We start from the raw sequence: 21,212 nt of genomic DNA on the forward strand, positions 1-21,212 counted from the left end.
ACTCTCCCTGAACCACGTGACGATCAAGCATTTTGGACTTCCGCTGTCTATCTATATGGCGCTGGCACAACCCAAAACATCGTTATGACATCATAAAGTGGCCAAAGTCTGATCAGCTCATTTTCAGACAGGTTTTTATATAAATGGATCAGGAAAAAAAAAGAGAGAATATTTTTTCCTGAAACTTTCAGAATCTCTTTACACAGAGGGGACACATATTTATGTGTAAAAGACATGACAAGTGCATTTTGCATAATAGGTGACCTTTAATTTAGGCAGACCAACCCAATCCAATGGGTGTGTGGGTGTAAAAGGGCTATACTGTAATAGGATCATGGAACTGCAGCATATGCCCACAGGCTTTGTTTAAGGTACCATTACTTACCCTCTCCTATATAAAGCATTATATCTGTCAGGAAATCAATAGCTGTCACATTTCTATAACCACGGGTAGGGGTGGGCGGTATAACCTTGAATTTATATCAGTGTTCTTTTAGTTTTTTGTGGTGATTGTATAACACCTTATTACACAATTTAAGTACATAATTATCTTTGAACATTTTACCTCTTTTTTGTTATATTGGCAATGGTAGGGAATGTATCTTGAGAAAGAACAACATTACACAAGCAGGCTGTGTTTAAGCTCAAAATAGGAATAAAAGTAAGGTGGGCGTACAAGTCTTTTCAGAGGATAGCCTGCCTCATGTATTATTTAGTCAAAGTAATCTGAATCATTCTCACCCATGTTGTTGTTTTAGCTATAAATGAACTGTATTGCTGAGCAACCAGCAGCTAAGTAATAAAGAATATTTGAGGGTTTAAAATCTTTATTTTCCTCATGTTCAGTGTAGTAATGTTGATTATGCTTTTAGAAGTGTTCAAGTATCAGGGACAGGTGAGAGAACTCCAGAGTGGGTTTGGGCCTAGGCTGTCTCACAACGGTGAATCAGCACCTTATGTTAACTCTCCAGCTGTAACTTCCAATAAATCTTCAATGTCCGACATCAATTCAAAGCTCTGCATTATCCTTGTTGTGTTCCGATTCTTTACTTTAAAAACGTTATCACAGATCTCAACAATATACAGTACAGTCTTTCCTTTCTCCTTACCCAAAAGTAGAATAGGTTTGAAACACATGCATAGCATATAATGTTGGAACAATATTGGGCATAAGACATATGGACCATGAGTAGCGCTGCTCAGCTCACAGTGACATTGTCATGCACCACCGATCAACTATGCACAGGACACTGAATGTAAGCTATGGGATAATTGACAGTTAGACAGTAGTTCAGTTTTTTTCAATATATTAATTTATTCCCTACCTGCCCAAAGCTCTATCAATTCAGAGCAGGTCATTTGAGCATCAAGGTGATGTAGCAGAATAATGTGACATCAATGCACAACTTCTATCATGATTGCTGATAAAATCTCACACAAAAGCTCATCTCCTGGCTAATTGCTTGATAGAACGAGAAACCAGAATCGTGTGTCTGTGTGTGTCCTGCGTAATGCAGTGACAACAATATCATTACCAGAAACCTTTCCAGATCCAGACACAATGAAAAATAACAATACAGAACGCACCAATTACAGAAGCTAATGTGCAATCGTGTTAGGGTCGTGAAATATGAGCAGCCGCCTGCCTGCGTGGAAAATGCTAACCCTGTACTACATTCATGCAAAGGATCCAAAAACCCTCGAGAAGAAACTGAAAGGGAAGCAGCTTGAAGGAGAAGGAGACACAGAGAGAGGATTTATCTCTCCCAGCAGATGTAGAGCAGGCTCCGAGGGCTCCCAGTCGGCAGCCAGGACAGTTTACAAGCTGCAAAATAGATTGATTGTCCATGGATCCCTGTCCCTGCCAGGCTGCCAACTCTGAGCTAATTAAAGAACACTTCTCCAGAGAAACACTGAGCAGCAACCAAGCACAGCATATTCACTCTCGAGAAAACATGTTGCTTTAAACCCTCTTCCCAGGAAAAACAATGTGAAACCAGAACAGGTGTCACTGCAATGTTGCAATATAGCTTCAGCCAAAGAGGATCTTTTAATTAGAATTTTATGCAGACAAGACATTAAAATACCGAACATGCTGATCCTCTCAACCTCAGTTTGCTTTAATTCTCCATATTTAGATTTCTTATAACTAAAGAGACGCAGTCTCAGTTGTAGAGTCCCGTGGAAGGCAGTTGGTGGAAGCTAATGTTTTTAGACACATTTAGGAGTAAGCATGGCAATGGCATGCAGTCATTTAGGCGTAGAACTGACAAAGAGATGAGGCAACCAACATACAAATTATTTTGACTTTCTAAGGTGGAATGTAAGAGTATCCAATCAACTACTCAAGATGTAGGCACACTTTTGAGTGCTTGAGTTTGCCATAACTGTGACTGTTTAATGTGATGAAACAGATTGTCATTCCCTCTTTGTTCCATGGCTAAAGAATAGCAGCAGGGGGGGGGGGGGAAACGTGCTACTAGGCAGAACTTGCTTTAAGTGATTGTATAGATATGAACTGACCCTGTAAACATACATTTTTCGAAACAGTTTTTATGGAGTTGTTTTTTGCAGAATATGCAGGACTTTAACCATTTTGCCTCTTGATGATTAAAGTTTTATTTTATCCCCTCTCACAAGTGCATGGTCTGCAGCTTTACATAGGTACTCTACAATGTATACGGTAAGAATGCAGCTTCCTTTTAAATGAGCTGCCAAACACAACATTATATTCACATTAAACACTCAACTCAGGTACCCCATAGATGGAAAAAGATCTTGGTGTTAACTATTAACTATCTCTATATTTCATGTGAGTAGTAAATACGAAAACAGAGATGAGCTTGCAGAAACTGTCATTAGTTTTGGGGGTATTTGGTGATAAACCAAAGCACTGCATAGATTGAACTGTCAACGATGTGATGACAGATCTCCAAGGGAACATGGATGTCTGCCTCAAATTCAATTGGAATTCATCCAAAATGTACTGGTGGCGCAAAATAAAAAGTCAGGGAATTTTGGAAATGATTTAGATTCTTGCACTGGTGATCATGGACATCTATACCAAAATGTAATGTCAACCCATCTAACATTTGCATAGAGATTCTATCCTTTACTATCCCTGGAGTCCTGCTAATGTTGCTTGAATGACTTGCAAAACAACCTGGGATTGAAGAGGAGCTGGGTGTTCGACAACCTGTCAATATACTTATAGAAACAAAGTGAAACCTTCCACCTCACTAGCTACCAGCTGCTTAACAGGCTGCAGAGCCATCACACACATCCAACTAAATCGTCCTTATTTCAGCTCAGCATATTTCTTTTTATATATTATGCAGAAATATCTCACAAACCTCAGTCACAACTGTCAACCAAGACTTGCCCAAACCGGGGTGAAAACACCATTATAACTTTTCAGAGATGCAGGATCCCATGGGACTCTTCAGGCAGTTTCAAAGCTGATTTCACAGAGTTGCAGAAAGTATGCTATTACTAAACATTTTGTTCACATTTTTTAAAACATCAGCCGTTCAGGTCAATTCAGGTCAAAATAGTTCACTGTCTACTGATATTTGCTAACGGTCAAACAAGCCCTATGTAGATATTATTTCCTTTGCATCACAGATGTAAAAAAAACAACATCTGATGTGTCAGCAATGTGTGTGAAAACGTACCGGTGCAGGAGTATTCGTCCACTCTGATGAAGCCGGGCAGACAGTCACAGCGATGGCTGCCGGGCAGGTTGACACAAACCGTGTTGGACTGGCAGTAGTGCATCTGGGTCGCACACTCATCAATATCTGCGGACAAACAGAGAACATACAGTGGATTATTAACACTCTCAGGACAATGAACACAGTGCAGCCTTTGGATGGAGTGCACTGAACTGCTTCAACACTGATGCATGAATCTAATGACAGTTATTTATTAGAGTCTTGCTTATTCAAAAATGTCAACAATCATACTACTTTTTCAATGGAGAGTTTGTAAAGGTGTATATCATCATCAGCATCACGATCATCAGCAACAATGTACAGTCGTTTTTCATCTGTTTCTATATCCCTCCTTTTTATAACGATCTGAACCCCACAACCTCTTTAACAAATGGACATTGGCCAATCAGAAGCCACATTTTCTCTAAACAATATGCTGATGAAGGATGTTTCATTTTAAACCAATGGATATTGACAATATTGATAATACAATACAATACGTAGTTTTTCTCCAACACAGCCAACAACTACAAGTCATGAACTCCATTTTGATGTTTATATTTTGTGGGTTTGAAAAACACCTAGCTGCCATATTAGGGTTTTGTCATAGCTCCAGCAAATGACCCTTCTTACTCATTAGGGATAGCAGGGAACATAATAATAAAACTAGAAGGGATGGTAACAAGGAGATATGATCAATAAAATGGCCATATGAGAGGACATTAAAACAAAGTAAAGGAATAAAAGGAAAGGGTTGGAAAATAAAAGATAAGTAAATGGGAAAGATAATGCAATAAGGACTAATAAACTGAAGAGGACAAAGGACAGCATGGAGAGCAGCATCGTTCCTGACTTCCGTAATGTTCGGCTAATATGATACATTAAAGCCTCTCTTCATTCAGACTCTCTCCCTCTCATCCTAATGTAGCTTGAAAGACACCACTGTACGAGCACTGAAACACAGAGCTCAGGGAGGCATTAGCTGAGCTGGATGACTGCTGATGAAATGGGATCAGAAACACACAAGGGAGGTGTTATGTAGAAGGGCCTGAATGTGTGTGTGTGTATGAATGTGTGTGTACTGTACAGAGTTTTTATGTGGACGTGAGCAGCAGAGAGCCGGTTTCCTGAGGCTAACAGGCCTTTCCACCACTTAAGGGACTCCGTATGCTACACTTAAGGGAAGGAGAGAGTGAGGAGTATTTCCATATCCTCTCCTTGGATAAATACATTTCAGCTTTGAGGTTTTCAGCTCACACTTTCACCTTACAACAGAATTGATTTGTATGAAGTGTATCATTGACTTACATGCAACACCCTGAGGGTGTTTTTCCACTGCAAATGTTGTTATTGGAGAGAGTACAGTAGGAGTGTTGAATTGCACAATCAGAGAGAGACCGATCATGTATTCAGGCCTACTAAAAACCTCGCCGGCCTTCAGTGTACAAAGGCATTGATCTGCTACATCAAAAACATGGAACTTAGCAGAGTGCTTTGAGGCTGCAAAACACTACCTGAATCCAATTTCCATCGTGTCCTGAAGTGCTAGGCTACTCATTTGATTATCCTTTATTGGCGAAAGGCAGCAAGGTATTGTTCATGGCGGCTAGCCTGCGATGTTTCAGACACGCAGCCTCAATTTAAAGTGGAGAGCTTGCGGCTTTGTCAGCTTTCATTAAAAGTGGGAAATGCATCTACTGTCATGGCTGATGCATGATGAGGCATTATGATCTATTTCCTGACAACTGTGTGTGTGTGTGTGTGTGTGTGTGTGTGTGTGTGTGTGTGTGTGTGTGTGTGTGTGTGTGTGTGTGTGTGTGTGTGTGTGTGTGTGTGTGTGTGTGTGTCCTCTGCAGCCTCCTCTGGGAGTGTAGTAGCAGGTGAGGTCTGCTGACAGAACTGGATCTGTCATTTCACACGGGGGGAATTCATTTTCCTGGATTTGCCGGTGTGTCTATCTCTGTCCCCCCCTATCCTCCCTCTACCCTCAGTCCCAGACCTCCTCCCCCTCCTCCCACACCTCCTCCGTCTGAGCTCAGTTTCTTCATCTGTCTGCTGCTTTATTCATGCTGTGATGTAGGTCAGGGCTGGGGAGAGGGACGGCTAAAAATAAGACAGGATAGGACTCTGTGTGCATGGGCATGTACGAGTGGGGCACGTGTGTGTCTGTGTGTGTCTGTGTGTGTCTGTGTGTGTCTGCACCTGCTCATCCAGTTGTGTGTCTGTTTGTGTGCATGTGGACAGTAGGATATGCATATCCCGTTACTGTACAAAGTTAATGGTAGCAGCATTCAAGCATACGGCAACATTGTGCCTATGCTCAATTAAACACTGTGTTTGTTATATATTTTAATTTGTAAAATAGTTTGAAAAGATGTGCCATGTATCCTGTGTGTATATCCTATGTTTAAAGTACAAAAGTATTAGCATCAAAATATACTTAAAGTACCAAAAGTAAAAGTGCTTATCATGCAAATTGGTTAATTTCAGAATAATATATATGATATGTTTTATAATGATTGATCATTAAAGTGTTCTCAAAGCTGGTAAAGGTGCAGCTAGTTTTAATGACTTTGTATACTGCAGGGTAGCTTGTGAATTTACTCCAGGTGGTACTAAAATCTGATTTAAGGGTTGATTTCACATAATTAATCCAAATCTCTAAAGTAACTAAAGGTACACAATAAATGTAGTGGAGTAAAAGTACACGATTTACCTCTGAATTGTAGTGGAGTAGAAATACAAAGCAACATATAAGTAGCAAAACAGTAAAGTACAAGTACCTCAAAATTGTACTTAAGTGCAGTACTTGAGTAAATGTACTTAGATACTTCCCACCTCTGGTTTTGGCAGAGTTTGACATACAGATGAGTATGTGTAGAATATTTTGAAATGCATTTATCTTGTGAGCTGTGTTATTTAGCATAGGAAGAGAAGCATTATAAATGTGTTTAAAGATTTAGCAAACGTTTGAGTGCATGCTCAAAATGTAACATTATATTTACTGAGTACAGAGGATTGTTATATAATCATTGGAGTAGTCATATCGCTGTTGGATGGAAACAGATTCGGAGATGCAAGACTTCAAAAGTATTCACCAGATATTCGTCTCTTTTCCAAAACATTAAACGTTGGCGCAAGGAGATGATGTGTTTGTGTGTGGGTTTGTGTTCCTGAAACCCAGTTTTCAGCGTGTCCTTAACTCAGCGGGGTGTTGCTCATGAACACGGTTCTGTGGAATTTAGTTGAAAGATTTAATGGTTTGGCAACAGAACAATTGATTTAATTTGGGGAGGACTCAAATCATAATCATCATGAAACACAAACTACCGCTAAGCGAGGAAAGAAAAAAGAAATATTTTAACTAATTCCAAATATTAAAGTTGAGTATGGAAAGTATAAATAGTCAGAAAGTTGGTATAACTTCTAAATGAGGTGTTGCTAAAAATAAAGTTGAAGGCAATTTTGAGAAGTGTTCCGAGTTGTGTTCTTTCAGTGTAATGTCATTAATGCCTTAGTATTTTCCTGTGTTTGTCATAGAACCTGCAGTATTTGCCCCAACACAGCCTATTTGGTATGTTGTATTAGAGCTGACTCTGGATTTTACAAAAAACAGTAGTTCATGTAATTTTACGTTTTTTTCTTTTCTGCAGACAAGGCAAGGACATACACTATAATGCAAGAAATGTCAAGGTGAATGTGAAAGAAAATGAAAAAAACACCCTCCTTCCAAGTCCCCAATGTTGGTCATGGTCACAGACACCTTGCCTTGCCTTGCCTTGTATTGTATGTACTGTATTGAACAGAAAATATAAACAGAAAATAATTTTAATTAAAAAAAATATACATATTGTCCCAAATTTATCATTTCAAGCATAGTACTTTTATGTCTAAAATACATCAGTTATTTGTAGGAAAACATACATACAGAATACAGAACTGTGAAACTCCCCCTCCAACATGTAACAATAATTAACGGGGTCAAGTTTTGGTAGAAGTAGCGTTAACCCATATGGACACCTGTTGAAAATCCTTCAAAGTGTACATGGGAGGTGGATCAACGTCATTCACCAAGGTCAACCAATGGGAAACAAGGGTGCTTTAGGTTAAAACATGCTAATACAATGGTTACTCAATAGCATTATCCTGGGCAGTGGTGGAAAGTAAGTGAGTACATTTACTCAAGTATTGTTTTTAAGTACCTTGACATATTGTACTTTACTTTAGTATTTCCATATACTTTATATATACTACTCCACTACATTCAGAGGCAACTATCGTACGTTTTACATTTATTTTGACACTCACGGTTACTTTATAGATATAAAAACACATGATTTGCGGATGGTATAGTACTGTACGACTAATCCACATAGTATTTCAAGTATCTAAATATGGTCCACTTTGACCAACGACAATACTTAAGTGCTCTTTCATTTACAAAACCTGGTAAAATAATAACTATAGTAACACAATACTGTGAAAATATCAATTCTGCATAATGAGTACTTGAAATTACATTTAGCTGATAATTCTTCTATATATATTTTTTTTTGTTGAAATGGGCCAAATGTACTTTTAGCACATTTTGATGCTAATACTTCTGTACTTCCAAAGTACTCTGTCTGCCTCCAGCAAAATTCCTCTAAACCATTCAGAACTTGTGTTAGGGAACAGGACCAGACTCTTCAACCCACCCTGGACCAGTTCTTCCTACAACAGATGACACACTGTCATAATCTGAGTCACATGAACTCATCTTTAATAACAACTATTTGAAAGTACTTATACGCCTTGGTACTGGAACAAAGCTGCTAAAACACTCGATGGTCCTCTCTAACTGAACGATGTAGCCCGAACACAAATCAGCACCATCAAATATTTTATGTGCACAATTTAACAGAAAATCGACTCCTGCTAAAGCATTTATAAAATAGAATAAAATGACTCAACCAGAGCTGCTTCCATCTGAATGTCAACAATCCTCCTGATATCTCATCACTGTCTGCCTGGCACACTTAAACCAACACACACACACACACACACACACACACACACACACACACACACACACACACACACACACACACACACACACACACACACACACACACACACACACACACACACACACACACACACACACACACACACACACACACACACACACACACACACACACACACACACACACACACACACACACACACACACACACACACACACACACACACACACACACACACACTCATTCTGTCTCTATTTTCATGAACACAGAAGTTAATCTCACCCAGCAATTACACACTATGATAATTGAGGCTGGCAGGAAGCATTGCTTTTGAAAGGGAGATGGGATGTTTTATTTATTTCCTCTAATGCATTTGGTGTAAACAGCTTATCAGCTTTTATTTTCTCATTTGACTTCACTGAAACACAATAACAACCACAACAGTGTGAGTGAGAATAAATATTTTCCAATTATTATACAAATTATTATGTTTAAATGAAAGTCAATGATATCAAAAACTATTTAACAGCAGAGCAACAGTTTGAGTTAGCTCAATGATGGGGAAGTTTCGACTAAAAACGCTGTTGTCACGGAAGTCTCTGGGTTACAGTTTTGGTATTATTTTATTGAGTAATCCATTAATTTGTTAATGACATCACAGCAACTACTCAAAATAATTGCCTTTACATCAATAGCTTGGTGGGGGCATCATCATCCTTAATTTTGTTTCTGTGCTTTCAATGCAGAGACTGGACTGGGATGTACAGTATAGGCTGCTAAAATACCCCCTAAAATAACTTGTCTTATGACTGTGTCTTCAAACATCCAAAAATGCCTAGGGTTTTGTTCAAAGTTGGACCTCTGTATGTTGTCGCCCAGGTTAAGAGTTGGCTGTTATGATCAATGAAAAGCTCCAATGTTGCTAATGCCGTGTTGCTACAGTATTTTCTTTTTTTGGAGAAGCTTTTACTGATAATGACTGAATAATAGAAGTTGCACAAATAATGCAACTAATAACTTCTGATCAGAACTTTACTAATTTCTTCTCTGACTTTCTTCAAGCATCATCAAACAAACAATGTTTTTCTAACACTGTGCCTTCAGTCTAAAGAAGAAAAACTCATGCCATCTTCATAAAGATCATCATAATCAAAAAACGAATTATCCCAATATCTCTGTCCATGTTGGGATCTCTGGTGCAAATACAGCACATTTTACATTCTTATCAAGGTTGTATTGCTTTTTTAATCTATACATTAACATCTCTTTTATTTAGTGATATATTGCCTGTTCACATGTGCATACATGAGCACATGTTCAGGATTGTATAGTTGTTGCCCTTACTGTTCTGCTTTAGCAATTATGGGTTTCAGAAACTTCAGTTTCTTGGGATGTTTTCATATTTTCTGGATAAAGACATTTTTCCATGTGTGTGTCAGGTGATTGACAGGCAATAACGTCTAATGAAATGCAGTTCTCTGACAGCAGCACAGTGAAATTAGCATAAAAGAAAAAGTTTCTTGTCATCTCAGTGATGTACTTTTATCCCTGTATGATGTTTTTCTTCCTGTCTAAAAATGAACAGCGGAAAACGGACCCCGTCGGAAGGAGGAAAATGATCACAACCAGCAATTACATACCATGATAATTATGTGTTATACAAATGTTGCTTTCACAACTTTGATTTGTGAAGGAGGAAAGTGAGCCGAGTGATCTCCCACTATGCTCCATTCTTCCTGCAGCAGTGGGAACACAGGAATACTGGCACAGACTTGAAAAGAACTGCAGTATTATCCTTTAATATGGACTCAACCCCGGAGAGGAACAAATGACTTTCATGACGGGGGTTTCATTTCCACAATGAGGGCGCACAGAGGCCTCAAATGGCGGAACTCAATGACTAAACTCTCTTATCTTTCAATGCTATGAACCAATCAAACACAACAACAACAAAAGATCAACATGCAGCGCAGGATGCTGTGTGTCCCTCCTTGGAACTGGGGGACAAAACAGAACTACTGGTGCATTTAATTAGAGAGCAGCGGCTCTTATCATCATCCCTGTCAAAGAAGACGCATACAGAGCAGGAAGTGGATTAGAGCGTGCTCAGGAACATGCTGTTTGCGTTGTCTGTGACGAAACAACTGATTGTGTGGTAGAAGTAAGCAGTGTGAGCAAGGTGTTTTCTTTCTACCTGTCACTTTAAAACTCAGACAAGGAGCTGCCATTCACAGAGCTGCACTGACAGACTCTCAGAGAGACACTGTGAAGACTGAAACTGTGACAGAGTCCTTCTGACAGACAGAGCGGAACAGCTTACCTAGATGACAGGTGCTGTGTGTGTGTGAGTGCCGGCTGTTCACACAGGTATATTTACTGCAAAGCTTAGAAAGGTACTCCAGGGTGCCCGCTAACTGAAATAAATCCATATATATCAGGCAGAATAAGGCGGTGCAGTGGGCCTTTTGCTTACAGTTTAACGGATTACTGCACAGCGGAGGTCTTATTTTTTCATGTATCCTAAACGTAAACTGAATTTGATGTGTCGAAGCAGAGAGATGTTTAGTATTGAAGATAGACACAATCTACTGGAGAACACTCTGGTGATTTACACAAATATTATCAGCATAGAGTTTAAATCTGCACAGCAATCAAAAAGACATCATCCTGACAGTGTTGCAAATACTCATATGGCAACATAGATAGTCCAATTTTGATAGTTTGGAAGTCCAATTTGAGGTGTCTAAGAGTCATAATGTGGAAACAACATGGATGTTACAAAGAAGATGCAGGGTTTCCACCAGCTTATCTTAAGACCTAAATTGATCAGCGACAGCTAGGCCTAAGAATCAGGGACATTTTTTTGTAAATTAATTTTCCAGATGTTTTTTAAACTTTAAAGTTTGTGGTTGTGAACATCTTTAAACACAATAAACTCAGTGCATATGTTGTGTGTGGCACTAGCAATTGGGTTTGAAATACAAAGAGCTCAAGAGAAAAAGCAAAAGTGTGTGTTTGTGTCGCCTGCATGAAGTCAGCAGTAAAAGTATGGCTGTGAAAGAAACCGTTCAGTATTATAGTTTGTTTGAGCAGAGCTGAGTGTTTCAGTTAGCAGTAAAGAGTAGGAGGATTATGGACGAGTTGCTCTGATTACTCAGAGCTCATGTTAGTGCAGACCTGGCACACAGCAGCTGTGGATGTGGGTTGTGAACATGACAGCTCATTGTACAAATATTTTGTATTCACTTAGACAAGTAAGTCAAATTTGGGATAAAAAAGCTCAACAAAATGAAAATATTGTAGTCCTCCTGGTGTCAGTTGAAACACCTGTGAGTTTTGTATGAACATGATACCCAAAGGAATAACTGTGATTCAGCTTTTTTACTCACAGTAAGAACAAATGTTATTTATTTTTACTGTTTGTTTGAACCATACTATTCCCTACTAACACAGTTATGCAGGAACCTTGTAAAAACCATACATGCAGTGTCTTACAAACACACAAACCATTCATAGGCACAGTGTGAGATGCACTAAAGGGGGTACTTGCACACAAACAATTGTGTCCTGTGACCGGCTGGTAATCAGGAAGTGCTATAGATGCTGTTGAGTTATGAAGACAGTGTGAGAAGCTGAGAGGTAAACACAGATGCTGCCAGAAGGAAACAGTGTGAAGCCGTAGTGCTGAGCTGTGTACTCATGATTGAAATAGTACTTTTTCCTTTGTTTAGAGGACACGAGTACCGTCGCAGTCAAATGGACACATGCTCTTGATCCTGAAAAACACGTTTTAATAGCTTGCAGAAATGCATGTGGCTCAGCTTTTTGACACAAAATATTGTTGCTGGTTTATAAAGCTTTGAATGGTTTAGGCCCAAAATACATGTCTGACCTACTGCTAAATTATGAACCATCCAGAACTCTCAGGTCTTCAGGGACTGGTCAGCTTTCTGTCCCCAGAGTCAGAACTAAACATGGTAAAGCAGCGTTCAGTTATTATGCTCCAAATATCTGGAACAAACTCCCAGAAACCTGCAGGTCCGCTGCAACTCTTACTACTTTTAAATCCAGGCTGAAGACTTTTCTTTTTGCCGCTGCTTTTAATTGAACTATTCATATCTTAACTGCACTGTAACTTTTATTCATGTATTTTTTCTTTTAATGTATATTTTATTATCTTTTCTTTTTAATGACTGATTTTAAATGCCATTTTCTTAATGTCTTCCATTTTTGTAAAGCACTTTGAATTGCCTTGTGTTGAAAGGTGCTATATAAATAAACTTGCCTTGCCTTGCCTTGCCTTACAGACGTGGGTGCTTACAAGAGTCGTGTAAAAGATAAAACTCCAACCTGAACTGGATTAATTCAGACAAGCTCTCATTCACGGTTTTTACTTATACCTACGAAAAGTAATGCACTTACATAACCCACATAATTACTTTGTTATCCCGGGGTACTGTTCCCGAAAGCTACAATCTCAATATAAAGCAAACAAACTGTGCAATATTCTAACATCATATCATGTCCAGCCGGTTATTGATCCATCACCAAATAAGAACTTACTAACAACTAACAAAGTCAAATACATACTAAAGCAATAATGAGTTCATAACGTTTGACTAGGTTTCACCAAAGATGTGCGCAGCCAGGCCAAAAACACACACTTATACAACACATGTACACACCTACTCAGATCAGTAGCCTACATTTAAAGTCAAAGAAAATGCAATTGTCCATGAAGCAGTTTTGATCCAGGAACAAATAACAAATATAATTACAGGCTGAATCACCCCCTTTTCAATGGCCTCGGTTTTTGAAAATGATTGTGCTCTTGTCAAAGGAACATGCCTGAGAGCCAAGGGAAGCCAGTTAAAAGGGTGTTGCAAAGCGACACAATCGGCATCACTGTTTGAAACCAGTCGGAGGTCAAAAACAGGACACAGGGCTCCAAGGCAACTGGATATTGAAATCAACACATTTTAACACATTGTTAAATATAGATGATTTGACACTAAGCCAGTTCATTCGTATGGCTTCATTAGACAACATTATTCTTAAAGAATAGACACCATACAGCCTACATTATGATTTCCCTGTTGTTGCCCAATCTCCATAGCTCCTCTGTCATTGCCCACACAGGGCTCATCTCAATGGATTATTTCGCATCCTCCTTTCCCTCACTCGCGTCCCTTCCTTGCGTCTTAGCTCCGCCTCCGTAAGAAGCGAGAGACACGAGGAAGAGACGCGAGGACAGAGGAATCCTCAGGTATTAATTGGGATGTCCTCGTTCACTCCAGCGTCACCATAAACAACGCCCTTTACTTCTGGCGTGCGCACAGTTTTGTCACCTGTCAATGGACTTCGCTCCACATAAATCCCTTCAAACCTGGGATTTAGTTTTCTCATTGAAATGATTTTGTCCATCTCTTCCATTCATCTCTTTTATTATAGTTTTCTATGTATTATTTTCGGTCCTGTATTTGTTTTTCCAGGTATAACATTTCATTTAAGTTATAATTATAATCATAACAATAATAATAATTGATGGATTCATTTCATTATGGTATTTGAGCTTGTTTCAGATCAACTTTTGTATTGGATGTTGTTATTTAATTTGTCCTACAGAAGAGAGACACAAATCACTGAAATATGTATTAGTTATGCTACCCCTATTTTTATATATCCTAAATGTTTGACGTTCTGTGGGTCTACCACACATGCATCACAAACCACGAGTAAGAACTGTAAGTTATTATTTTATAATCAAAACATTATTATTGAATTTGTACGTTTATTTCACACACTTTAATGTTTGTATAGAGTATGATCTCCTCATTCGTTTAAGTTTTAAGATTTAATATATTTTACTCTTAATGAAGCACTTTAAACATGCCTCTGATCCTCCTTTAACAGTCAGAACAGCTGCAGTGAGCAGAGGCTGTGCAGCTGGGGGCGGAGCTCTGATGCGCGAGTAGTGAAAACACTCCCGCGTAGTCTACTCTCGTGTATCCTCGCTCTCGTCTCCTCTGGAAGCCTCCTCCCTCCTCCCTCCTCGACTCCTCCATGTGCATTTAAGAGATTGGGACGTCCTTCAACATGGCGTGTCTTGATCGATTTCCGGGTCAAGTCCCGAGGAGGGGAGGAGAGAGGAGTCGAGGAGGGACATACAGTGTCTGCTTTTTCAATAGAGCTGCAACCATTCATCATATAATTGATTATATGAATAACAGCAACAACAAAAATAATTTGCTTAGTAATAAAGTCATTTTTCCTTAAGAAATGGTACAAAGAGCTGTTTTTAGCCAATCAAATAAGGAGATGTCCTGCTTTTCTCTGTTTTTTATCCAAATAATCAGAAAAACTCTGTGTTTGAACAAACAAAAGGAAAAAGCCAACACTTTAACAAACTGGGATGGTAGACCGTGATTAATTGATTATTCTTGAAACATAATTTGATTAATCAATAATGAAAATAACTGCTTGTTCTACCATGATGAAGTATTCAAATAAGCTTAAGAAATAGCTAGCCAGCATCACACACGCAAAATGCTTTAACATCACACCACTTTGCCTCGATCTTGTGAGTTTAAGATAAAAAAGGCAAGTTTATAAGTTGTGCTGTGAAACTATAAGCCTTCTGAATAATGTTTTTCAAAAAATATACTAAATATTGTGTCGGTGTGCATTTTGTTTTCTACAGCCATCACAATGTGTTTCAATCAGATCTACTGTGTGTACTTGTTTTCCTTCAGGCAGAACCAGCATGAATGGCTTTGCTGTATCAATCTAACACACACACACACACACACACACACACACACACACACACACACACACACACACACACACACACACACACACACACACACACACACAAACACACACCCTTGATTGACCCTGTGCAGGACTGTGGGCAGGGCACAGCAGCAGATGGTTGAATTTAGCTCTCATTGTGTCAATTCACATACACACAATCACATTTGTCAGAAAGGTCATCTTCATATAATTATGCAAGTTGAGATGATAACTTGTTTCAGATTATTGGCCATATTCAAACATTAGTAACCAGTTGCTAGGTAACGGTAATGCCTCACAGCTAAATGATCTAAATTGACATCCCATCAGTCACCATTCACTGTGTAGCTGATGGGGAAAGGAAGAATTGATAGCTAGACGAGTAGGAGCTGTTATTATCCTGACAGTTTCCACCGTGTTTTGGTCACTATGGTAAATTAACATCTTTCTAACTGACTGCATCATGGAGTGTGACGGTGAGAGACAGCCAAACACATTCAAACAGGGACAGAAACAAAAACCAATATATAACTGAGAATACCAGAGAGAAAATAGAGAAACAAATGGAAAATGATGCAGAAACAGAATGAAACATGGACAGTGGAGATTGAAATTGAGCGTTCAGGACACATAAAGCGCCTGCGCGACATCAAAGTGACAACATTGCACTTGTTGTGACTTCATCGATGACAGGCAGTAATCATTTGACAGGAGAGACGATTATGGATATAAATATTTGACAAAACTGTGTGGGAACGCTTAATTAGCTTCATTATTCATTCATTATTTCCATCTACAGCCAAATGTAGAGGCACCTGAAAGCAGATGCTGATAACATGCTTGCATGAGAGTTGTGGATATCCTATTTTAAACACTTACAAATATATGTTAGGGCATTTTAGTATGTCAATATGAAGCCAGTTTCAGATACTCCATAACATCGATTAGTAGTACATACTACATTGTATCATATAAGCATATCAAGTGTTTCTATGTAAAGTAACTACAATACTTTAGCAAATGTACTTTGTTACACTCCACCAATGACACACACACACACACACACACACACACACACACACACACACACACACACACACACACACACACACACACACACACACACACACACACACACACACACACACACCATGTATACATTACTGCAGGGGACATTACATTGACTTACATGCATTTCCTGGAGACTTATCCTAACCTTAACCATAACCAACACATGCCTAACCCTAACCCTTACCCTTACCCTAACCCTTACCCTAACCCTAACCAAGTCTTCACCCTGACATTAATGATTCCCCTCATGGGGACCTCCATGTTGTCCCCATAAGGGAAGCCAGTCCCCACACGTGACTGTGTAAACAGATGTAGGTCCCCACAAGGATAGTAATGCCAGGCCACACACACACACACACACACACACACACACACACACACACACACACACACACACACACACACACACACACACACACACACATACACATACACATACACATACACAAACACAGTAATTCCGTAGATACAGTTGCATACCCTGAGCAGATATGTGATTAAAGAATATTCTATGAATGCAATTCCACTGATATTGTCCACTCTGTTAGCTTCTTACTTCAGGTCCACAAGCCCAGTATGTTTTGGTAACCAAATTACATTTTTTTTCAGAGACTTCAGGGTCTTTATTTTTTCTCAGGATTTTTTACAGACTTCTAAATTTTTTATTGAGTTTGTAAATGTTTTTACATGCCCCGCTGCTGCTGTGCCCTATTTTCCTGAAAGGTAGAAGTGTCAGCATGGGGCCCAGTGGGAGGGATGGCAAAGTGACAGTAGAGTAGCTGAAGAGAAGGCTGGTAGAAGCAGCTCTCTCTCTCTCTCTTTCTCTCTCTCTCTCTCTCTCACACACACACACACACACACACACACACACACACACACACACACACACACACACACACACACACACACACACACACACACACACACACACACACACACACACACACACACACACACACACACACACACACACACACACACACACACACATCTATTTGTCCCTGAGACGGCGGCTGTTGGGGGGGCAGCGGCAGCAGATGGTCTGCTGTAGCTCTCATTGTCCGCGGATGCTGCGACAGGGAGCGAGGCGTGCCCTTTAAGGCCCGGCCTCGAGGCGCCACGTCCTGCGTCCATGTCACAGTCAACCTCTTCACCGTAATTAAGGGCAGCCCCTCGGGTTCCTCTGACAGCAGAGAGCAGCTGGAGGACAGAGGAGGAGGAGGAAAGATCGAATCCTCCAGACGAAAGGCAGGTGAGCGGCTCTCATGTTCCAACATGACACACATACAGTTTGTATCCTCAGGTCATCTGAACACAAGTGAGTATTACTATAATTGTGGACATATTCCAAGACTATCTGCTTGCTCATCTGCAACAAAGCTGTCTCTGCACTCTCAATAAAACAAGTCACATTAACCATCTAAAAACCTTAATAGCAAACTAAATCATAAACCAACACTAACATTAAAGTGGAATCCCCACTGTGTTCACGGGGAACTCATGCAGCGTCAGAAAATAAAACCCTCTCTCTTTTCCTCCGTACCCAAATCTCTAAAAACGGGGGTACAACGGAGCTGATCCAGATTTGCATCCGCTATGACATAATATCGGAAATGTGGACCCACGGCACTATCAGAAACAATGCCCGACTGTTTTGGATGTAATATGGTCGGTGTTTACATTAGCATCGCTAACACTCAGAGCTAACCTGTACTGGAGAGCATGTGTGTGAAGAAGCAGGAAATACAAAGGAACTCACCTTGTGGTATAACCGGCAAGAGAGAAAGCCTTTGAGCTCCATACTGTTTCAGAAAGAATCCTTGATAATCCATGATATGGCGTTTCATCACGGTAGTATTTAATTTAGACAGTAGCTGCCGGGTCCCGCATGAGCTCAGCTCCCTCCTTTTTTATTTTTAATCAATTTAAAAAAAATGTAAAGCTTTATACCCAAAATCAGCACTTTTGAAACAGGAAGTGAAATAGAGGGATATGAGGCGTGGCTAGAATGGGTGATCTGTTTGGTATTTTGAGCAAAAGACTTCATAGACATGTTTTTTATATATTTTTATATATCTGAGACCTATGCTATTGCCTAAAAATAGCATGATAGGCGACCTTTAAATGATATTAAGGAAAAGGTTGATTTTAAGGTAAATATACAAAAAAGACCACTTAAACCACTTAAAATAGTTGCTAGGACCACATACAATGTAAATATTAAAAGAAAGAGGGAAAGCCTACCAGAACAAAGTCTTTGCTGCATGTGTTTTGCAAAATATGCTGAAATGTATTTTTGTAATGAAAATACAGTAAATCATGGGGATTCCTCACACCCAACAGACATTGTTGAAGCATTACAATTAGCCAATATACCTACCTACTCTTAAATTGCATGTGTTCCAGTTCTTCATTGATACATGCCTTTTCAGCAGATCCTTGTGTCGTGTTGCATATTGATGGTTTATTTTGACTTAAATGGTTTACAATAGGCTTATCAATTTGTTTGCCATATAAACTTGTATTGTACAGTTGGTTTAATGTTTTTTATCCTTCCTCCACATTTAGCTGACTTATAGATGTTTTGTTTGCCCTAAAGATCAACAGATGAAGCTTTGCAAGGTAGCCCTTTTAAAGCCATGTTGATCGATGATGGTTGTGTAAAAGTACAAGTAAAAATAAAAGTGAGTTATTAGACATTTTTGTTTTTAGATATTGTTTGGCCAGAAGTGTATACAAATGACCTCAATCTAAAGTCATTTAGTGAAGGATTATCTTGATTTTGTAGGGTTGAAATGGCAGATAATGGAAAAAAAGATGGGGGCAAAACAGCTAAAGTTATTTTTATACCTTCATTCCAATTTAATCCCAAACCTAATCGTAATCTTAATCCCTAAAATGATCCCATTTGGGGGAAGAAAGTGATGACCAACTCAAATTCTGCAGCTGTTTCGGAGGGATTTTTATCAACAATTACAGCCTAAAATGCATCTCACACACCACTCCAATGTACCTGATCTGAAAGTAATGTCTTACTTATTCTTGTTTAACACAACACAACAAAGCAGCAACTACTGTAAACACGTTCTGGACAACCTGACAAATAAGACCAGACTCTGTCCCGGTGACAACAACATCGCAGGTCTTGTTTCCGACAACACGTTGACAACTAACTTTGGTAATACATCAGCCATGCAGGAGGCGCCACATCTGTTTCTGACAGCATTCACACTTGTCATCTGCTCTGCCAGCTGCAAGACAGCCCACTTAAAAAACTACAAAGCGTAAAATGCATGATAATCAGTCCTAAACTGATGCCTCTGAATCCACCCGTGACCCATGAATACGAACATGTTGTGATGAAAACGGTCACATCAAAGTGCCCGGTCCATCATATCTGCTCATTATTTAAGACACAGTGTGTTTGCTTTCCTAAGATTACATCTGATTGATTCCACCACATTTACCCTGCTGTCATATCTCACACGCTGTGTTACCTGCGACTGTATCTTATTTTGATTTCTATAGGTGTTACTGTGCAGTTTTAATTTATTTCACTTGAGCTGTTGTAGCCAACAATAAAAGAAACAACATTATATTTCATAGAATCAAAATGCAAATTGAAATTATGGATCTAATTAAATCAACTTTTCCCGAGATGGTTCTTAAAAGATACACTGTGATATATCATTTCTTTATATACACAGTGAGCTGAACCCATTCTCCAAAAATCAATTTACATGGTTTGGCTTTTGGAGGAAATGTAATTACTACCTGTATTAAGTTCACTGGCAAAATCTATTTTTGAAGTGCTACATTCTTGTACAAGATGAGAGTGGTTGTTGGAATTATTTGTATTTTACAAACATGATGATCCCTAACCTTGAAGTGAGAAGGTATAATAAATTCAAACACAGCAAAAACTGTGTTAAACTGGGGAGACGGAAGGAAAACTACAAATGTCCGTGTCCAAATAGCACCTTTGTCTTGTGGGCCGCTGGGCAGCGATTGCTCCCGGTGTTTTTTTATTGTTTCTTTGACAACCACATATCAACAACGACTATCATGGATTTTATCATATTTTTAGGCTATTTCACAATGTTTTCTTCACTCTAACCACCTACAGGAAGACTCTTGCTCGGACACTTGATTGAGCTCGTCACAGCTCAGGTTGACAGCCATATAGCGAGAGAGGAGGATGATAAAAGTCACACTCTCACTGGCAGCAACATCTGGTGTCCACCTTTTAGGTCTTTGTTATGATAGTTTCCAACTGACCGACAACGCCAAAAACAAGCTTTTCATCCAATTTCTACAGTGACATAAATGGGGCGAAGCCTGCGAGCTAGTTCAGGCAGTCAACTCGAGCACTTATGCTGCATTCATACATAACGCCCCTTGCCACTCTACAACCAACCAAACAGAGTCTCCTTAATATGCCGCTCTATTTAACCTGCCAGATCTCTCTCTATGCATTGCTTGCTGCTGGTTTGCTGCAGCTACTCTACGTCGCTGCTGCCTGCCTACCCCACTACCACCCCAGCTTCCACCTGTAGGCTCGGGGTCAGTTATTTAATCATCACTCATCGTGCTATGCATATCTGTGGAGTGATGAGACCCGAGCC

General features: G+C 39.5%; 1 protein-coding gene across 1 annotated transcript in view; it reads right to left on the minus strand.

The window, feature by feature from the left end:
- The window catches only part of LOC117471831 (protein kinase C-binding protein NELL1-like), a 297,298-nt gene that overhangs the window by 91,177 nt on the left and 184,909 nt on the right, over nucleotides 1-21,212 (minus strand). The window contains exon 13 of the mRNA XM_034117067.1: nucleotides 3,675-3,800. Within this exon, the coding sequence (XP_033972958.1) occupies nucleotides 3,675-3,800 (126 nt within the window). The remainder of the gene's footprint in view (nucleotides 1-3,674; nucleotides 3,801-21,212) is intronic.

This window comes from Trematomus bernacchii, unplaced genomic scaffold (assembly GCF_902827165.1).
Source record: "Trematomus bernacchii unplaced genomic scaffold, fTreBer1.1, whole genome shotgun sequence".
NCBI classification, from domain to species: Eukaryota; Metazoa; Chordata; class Actinopteri; order Perciformes; family Nototheniidae; genus Trematomus; species Trematomus bernacchii.